Source organism: Vanessa cardui, chromosome 23, assembly GCF_905220365.1.
Source record: "Vanessa cardui chromosome 23, ilVanCard2.1, whole genome shotgun sequence".
NCBI lineage: Eukaryota > Metazoa > Arthropoda > Insecta > Lepidoptera > Nymphalidae > Vanessa > Vanessa cardui.
In genome coordinates, this window is record NC_061145.1 from 218,521 (window position 1) to 225,312 (window position 6,792).

The 6,792-nt window shown below is 31.7% G+C and overlaps 2 protein-coding genes across 3 annotated transcripts; one reads left to right on the forward strand and one right to left on the reverse strand.

Moving 5' to 3' along the window:
* Positions 1 to 781: 781 nt before the first annotated feature.
* LOC124539693 (nucleoplasmin-like protein) lies at positions 782 to 4,302 on the forward strand. 2 transcript variants are annotated; one of them, XM_047117020.1, is made up of 6 exons: positions 782 to 924; positions 1,546 to 1,685; positions 2,189 to 2,314; positions 2,757 to 2,882; positions 3,050 to 3,100; positions 3,519 to 4,302. In XM_047117020.1, the coding sequence occupies exons 1-6, from the start codon at positions 903 to 905 to the stop codon at positions 3,621 to 3,623; spliced, it is 570 nt and encodes a 189-aa protein (XP_046972976.1). In that variant the 5' UTR covers positions 782 to 902; the 3' UTR covers positions 3,624 to 4,302. The 2 variants fall into 2 exon arrangements, with proteins under 2 accessions (XP_046972976.1, XP_046972977.1); XM_047117021.1 differs by lacking the exon at positions 3,050 to 3,100.
* On the reverse strand, positions 3,536 to 6,427 carry LOC124539692. The gene is made up of 2 exons (XM_047117019.1): positions 6,157 to 6,427; positions 3,536 to 6,059 (listed from the first exon to the last, which is right to left on the reverse strand). The coding sequence occupies exons 1-2, from the start codon at positions 6,260 to 6,262 to the stop codon at positions 4,621 to 4,623; spliced, it is 1,545 nt and encodes a 514-aa protein (XP_046972975.1). The 5' UTR covers positions 6,263 to 6,427; the 3' UTR covers positions 3,536 to 4,620.
* Positions 6,428 to 6,792: the final 365 nt, after the last annotated feature.

Here is a 6,792-nt window from a genome sequence, read left to right on the forward strand (position 1 = left end):
GTTATTTATATCAGTAATTATTTTGGAAATGCATATTAAACATTTATCTAGTAATCTTACTTAGTATTACTTATTAAATTAAGATATTTAATTAGTTATATTAATATTAAGTAAGCACTAAGAGGTACTTATGTGCAAAGAGTCTACATAATTGGTGTTTTGGTAATAGGAACGATTTAGTGTATTTCAATGTACCTTGAATGCAGGATAATTTAAGAGTCCAGTAAAGATCATTACGATCAACTTTATTACATTGTGTAATAAATGGTTATAATATTATATTGTGGAAATATCTTATTCTCATATATTATTCTTGATTTTCATTTTTTACATTTAATTTCATTCTTAAGTTACAATTTTAATAGGTAAGTAAATATGGAGTTAATTATAAATTATATTTAAGGCATATTAGTATTGTCTGCCTTCCTGGTGGTAAATAATATTTATAAAAATATGATCCTACGCCTTTGCTTCACTGTGCAACTCTATATGGTTCTCCCAATATCTCATACTTCTTATTTCATAATACATGTAAATTACTTTATTGAGAAATTGAAATATATACATTATTATAAGAATAAACATAATTAAAAAATACAACATAATTATTAAAAGTAGTCCGATAAAAAACTTTAATTTGAAACGTTCAACTGCAAATATTTTCTTAATATCCGTTCAAATTAAATAAAGAGAATATTATCAAGGGGTAGAAGAAGTTTTTTTATAAACATAGCTTATAAAAATACAGTTGAAGTCTTCACCTTACCTAATAAAAAAAATTTGCAATGACTTGTTTATTGATAAATGCCAAGTGGCAACTGGCAACACAGTTCCCAGATTTGTGTGCGCCGGCATCGCACGTGAACGTGTCGCAAAAATCTCAATAAATTAGTGAAATCACTATGTCGGACGAATATTTCTATGGTAAGTAATATTCATCATAATGTTCTCAATCATATTATACCATTATTTACTTGAAAATATTTGTACTTCACTACTATAAAGTTGCTTAAATTTGCGTAAAGCTTTTGACACCCGGCTACTTCGCCATTTTATTTCACAATGAAATTTTACTTGTAGAAATTTATTATAATTATAGTTGAGGCTTACACGTTATGTAGAAGCTTTCCATATTATCTGTAAATGTATCATAATCTAAAAATGTGAAGTGTATTTATTGCCGCCATTTCCCATATTGATAATTTTTATCTTAGTATTATACTCGGCGGAAAAGGCGTGTTTTTTATTATTTTATGTACTTTTATTAGAAAGTTTCACTGTTTTCTCTAACAGTATTGATTATCATGTAAAGTATATTATATCATGAACGTGCGTTGCAGGGAGTCGTCCCAGTTGGGCGCGTAATTCAAAAGTATGGCGTCCAAGCGTCTTAATGTAACCGTTTACATTTAATCATTGTTATTGTTAATGTTATCTTTGTAATTATTTTGTATATTTTCTTTATATATTAAAGATTTGTGTTTTAGGTTATTTGTGTATTTGAGAATCAAACAAGTTGCATTTACAACGTGATTCCTGTTTCAGGTGTTACCCTTTCATCGTCACATAAGTCAGAAACATGGGACCCAGAGGCGAAGGCGGAATACCCCCGCAGTAATAAGTTGCTGATTCGCCAAGCGTTGCTCGGGCCCGACGCCGAACCTGATGAGCTAAACGTTGTGCAGGTAATTACTTCTAAATCTAGTAGTACCTTACTCATTCTTAGGGGGGTAATGACTGTCAAATAATACGAGTTAGTTATTTTTGTATCAATATGATGAACAAATCACCAAGCTTGTTTGAATGGCTCTGCAACATCGTTTTGATGCGGCTTTGCCTACTTTGATTGCTTGAGGCATTTGTCTGATTGATATTATTGCAAAGTATAATTTTAGTGTAAGAAGATCATTGTAAAATACTTTAAAAATACCAAATAAATGAAACTAGATTAAAATTACAATCAACAATTGGGTCATAATGCTAAACAAATTCATTTACATTTGAAGAAACAAATCAGCAGTTGTGTCAACTCTTGATTTGTTTCTTCAAATGTGTTTCAGATCTAATTTAAAATTATAAGCATATTGTTATAATCTATTATTACAATATATACAAGTAGGATTAAAGTGTTATTACAATTATGTTTTTATATGCTTCTTTATAATTATATACCTTCTTGCAAATGTAGGTGGAGACAATGTGTCTTCAGGAGTCTATCAAAATTCCTGTTGCTATCCTGAAAGTCGGAGAGACAAGACAAGCACGCCTTGACATTGAATTCCCAGATGCACCAGTCACCTTCACACTCATACAAGTATGTAATTTCGTTTAGTTATTTATAAAGTTTAATTCATGTAAATGTTAAAATGCAATGAGTTCACTGATACCATTCCTACATAAACAGTAAAAGAATGCTCACTACCCTAATTCATACACATTGAATTGATATATAGAAATATTGTAAGCGCTGGTGTTAAGACGAGGCTGAATGACAGTGAAATAATATCTTTCGTTCAACATTTCTATTTGAAATTATCTTACTAAAATATTTTTACTAAAACTAAAAAAAATTATACTGATCTCTGTTTCTGTTTAAATATGATGATAAAAACAACCATTATAAATGAAAAGTGTGTGGGGTCGTTTTGATCAAACACTACTTTCAAATGATTTTTGGAGGCATTTGTCTGATTTCATTAATTACTGCAATAACTTTACCATCCCATGCCAGTTTTTATATAATTAGTATCCTACAGGGTTCAGGGCCAGTGCATTTGATTGGCCAGCATCTGCTAGGTGCCTTGGTGGAGGAGTTTGAAGACATGGAAGAGATGGAAGAGGAGATGTTAGATGAGGAGGAAGGCGATGACTCTCAGTTCAAGGTCTGTTTATAATCAATTTTGTGAATAAAATAATAATTCCTTTGTGTCAATGGAAATGCCTTTAGAGTCCTTAGTTTGATTCTTATCTATCTTGATATTTGACAAAATTTTGCAACATCATTATTTTTTATATGTTGCAATTATTCAGTAGATTACTAAATTTACAGGAAGATGAGAATAAACGGAAAGCACCATCAGGCAAACGCAAGACGAATGAGGTACTGAAAACCTTCAACTAATAGAATATAAAATCTCTTGACTACACATGTCTAACAGAGGGAAAAGGGCCTGAGGCCAAATTTTGCAAAATTATGGCAGTAAGGACCAAGCGATACGATTATTGTTACATTACTAGATCGAAAATTTATATTCGTACTGCTGTCATATTTTGGTATGAGTGGGCCATTGCTTTCAAAATTTATAAAGTTGTGAAAAATGTGTAATCTAAAATTGGCTGTAGGTTTTCTGTACTCATTCAATGCCCCCTTTACCTTCTGATAGCTTGAATAAAGAATAGGTAATTTTATGATTGTTGTTATCAACTGTCATAAATTATATCATATATAAAAATAAAAAGTTTCAAACTAAAATCCAAATATTTAACAATTGTAAAATATCGATTTTGTTTTATTTCAGGATGAGGACGACGAGGAGGGTGAAGGGCCCAAAGGCAAGAAGGCGAAAATGTCAAACAATGCCAAAGGCAAAGCCCCATCACCCAAGAAAAACGCTAAGAAGTGAACCGCCTGCGTCCACCCAACCCCGCCCGTGTGCTGTCCTACCAGATAGATCAATTCCACAAAGACTGACAATTCACTGTTGATTTTATATCCATTCTAGGTAATCCGTTTCTTGTCACTAAGGATTGGAGGATAATTCGTTCGCCATAGCCCAGGTCAGTGCAGAGCCGGTGCTGAGCGACGGCGGCCACGGGCGGGGCCGGCGCCTCCGTTAGTTGTAACTACATAGTGTGGTAATTCAGTCTAGGTTAGCGTTGTATCGACTCGCGTGATTGAGAGAGTGGACGTGTGTACATGTTGGTGAATGTTTTACCGGTCGAGGTATCTGCAACTATTGAACCGACCCTGTGGTTACTTACGATCGAGTGTGATTTCTATATATTTTTTTTTCTGAACTTAATTTTTTTTCATTCCTTACTGTGGTATAGTGTTATTGATGTCAAATTTATTGATAAGTAAATTCACAGATGTATTTTTAAGTTAAGACGTAAGTGTAATCAGTGTATGTTTAGACATTGATCATTTTGTATTGAGTAGCTGCCGGTCAACATGTAATTGAATTGCTAACGATTTCTCATTTCAGAATGAAAACTGAATAATCTATTATAGTTTGTTTGTACATATACATATAAAAGCATAAGAACGGTAATAATAAAATAAAACCATTTCTAAACATTCTCTTTCTGATTTTCATTCCATTCCTCACAGTAATACATTTTGAAGATGAAAGTATTTTATATCAAATGACAGTGAAACATAATAAATTTTACGTAACATACAGATAAAAAATTCAAAAACCAACCGTTAAGAATGTGTTCAGTTATTTCTTATCGAATGTGTAGCTATTGCTTTGTATTCTAAAGATTTTTGACCTGTGAACATGTTTTTTGCACGAAAAATATTCACCTTAACAACATTAGTTCAAAAGCAGTTGTGATGTGATCGTACTGAATCATTACCCTCCTTTTGGTTTCAACATAGGTGGGTAAAAGTGGCTGTCATTTCCTGTCTAATAAAGCTTGTAAAATTTTGTTTCTCTCTCTTTGTATGCTATTTGCATCTTCTATAACTTTGACAAGTTTCTCAAATTTATCTTTATCCTTGGTGTCCTGGTTGCGAACAAGACTTCTTATTTCTGATAAGGTCATGTTGTCAATGTTACATTTATGGCTACATTCCTTTGATGGCTTGGGTTCATCGTAAATCTGTTCAAAGTATGAATAATATGGCCAGCCATTATCTTTACCTGTATCTTTCTTCTTTTCTGCTAATCTGATAAATGTCTGCTTCAAATTTCTAAATTTTTTATCACATTCCTCAGGAGACAAACCTAGTTTTGGCCCTATTTGCTTCCACAATGATCTCTTTTTTATTAATGGATCCTTAAATTTCTGTTTATTGTCAATGTAAAATGCAAGTAATTGCTTTACATAGTCCTGTTCAAGAGGTTTATATATTACATCTGACCTGTCTTCGTTGATTGTGTATGTTTCAGTTTCAAAAATTGAAACAAAATCCTTATAATACCGCCATTTTGTCATGGACCTGCCCGAATCAGCTCTCATCTTTAATCTTATATATGTTTGTTTTAAATTTCGAAATTTCCTATCACAATTACTTGCCGTTTCCCCAATTTTTCTTGAAATTTCCTTCCACAATTCCTTTTTTTGATATTTAGGACTTTTAAACTTATGTGCAATTTCTGAATATGCATTTATCAGTTGTCTTATCTTGGTTCTATCCCAAGGTCCTATATCGGGACTGTAATTATAAAATATTCTTTCAAAGTAATGGTGATAAGGCCATTTAATAAGTTTACCTGATTCACGACTTCTTTCTAACCAATTAAAGTAAGTCCTCTTTAAATTCTTAAACTTATGATAACAATTGTATTCTGTTGTATTTAGCTGAGAGGCTATGTCCTTCCAAACATCTTTTTGCAAATAATCTGGACTTCGGAACTTATTGATATTTTCAATATAAAGGGTTAGAAGTCTTCTAACTTTAGAATCTTCCCAAGGTTCCAGAACTGCCGAGGACAGTGATTTACAATCTCTAAACACATCTTCACAAATGTTAAAATGAATCCACTTAATTTCTTTACCCAACCTTTTCTTTTTAAACAATCTAATATATGTTCTCCGAAGATTCTTATATTTTTTGTCACATTCTTCAGGACTAGTTCCTACAAGAATAGCTACTTCATTCCACAGCATTTTGTCATTATGTGGACATTTAAATCTATTCTCTAGACATAGAGTGAGTAAGAGTTTTATTTTGTTCCGATCCCAAAAAATATCGTCATCTTTAGTTGAAGCACTATCTTTAGTACAACTTTTCTGAATTTGCTCTTGTGCTGCAGATGGAATGTTGTCCACATGGATATATTGTCTACTGTCAATAGTGTCTACAATATATCTTGCTTCTTGTCCTGCAACTGTAATAGGGGCCAATTTTGTTAAAATACACTATTTAGCACCTAATCATGTAAATAATACCTTATGGTTAACACACAAAAAATACAAAACACTTACTCTGAGGATTTTGAATAGTAAAATTATTACTACTGAATATAACGTTGCTTTGATCTTCTCTTACAACGAACCAGTAACTTTGGTTATGTTGATTATTAACTTCCATTCTAATGATAGTTCTAATTATCTGATAATTAAAAACACAGACACCTTCGATTTATTTACAAGTAATTCCTCAAACATTCAAAACAATAACAATAATAAACAATTACATGAAAATGCGTTGGAAAGCGCTTTGAAGCAATTTTTGCTTTAGAATTAGATGCTGTCTGCTGACAGATGGAATAAGTGTTGTCAAAATATATTATAAGTTGAAAATATGTAGGTGAGTAAAACAACTACGCATTTGTTTATCAATTACTTAATCAAAGTTGCTTATATCATGTAATCGTAACAATTAATACAACCACGGGCTTATTTTATATAGAAATAAAAAATGCGTAAAACAGAAAATACAACGTGCCTTTAACGTATATGTTAGTGTTAATTAAATTATGTTTTATGTTTGCGTTATATTTGATACGTTAAATTCCGAAAAGAAAAATAATTGTTAATTCCTTCCGATAACAACAATCAGGCTTAGAGCACGGGCAGGCATTTGTATACTTTACATTATAAAAAAATACAATTTGTTTG

Excerpts from the sequence above, each read along its gene's own strand:
- LOC124539693 (XM_047117020.1), top strand. The coding sequence starts at position 903 with ATGTCGGACGAATATTTCTATG. Across the intron at positions 925-1,545 it reads GTCGGACGAATATTTCTATG|GTGTTACCCTTTCATCGTCA; the intron begins GTAAGTAATATT and ends TTCCTGTTTCAG. Across the intron at positions 2,883-3,049 it reads GCGATGACTCTCAGTTCAAG|GAAGATGAGAATAAACGGAA; the intron begins GTCTGTTTATAA and ends CTAAATTTACAG.
- LOC124539692 (XM_047117019.1), bottom strand. The coding sequence starts at position 6,262 with ATGGAAGTTAATAATCAACATAACCAAAGTTACTGGTTCGTTGTAAGA. Across the intron at positions 6,060-6,156 it reads TACTATTCAAAATCCTCAGA|TTGCAGGACAAGAAGCAAGA; the intron begins GTAAGTGTTTTG and ends CCCCTATTACAG.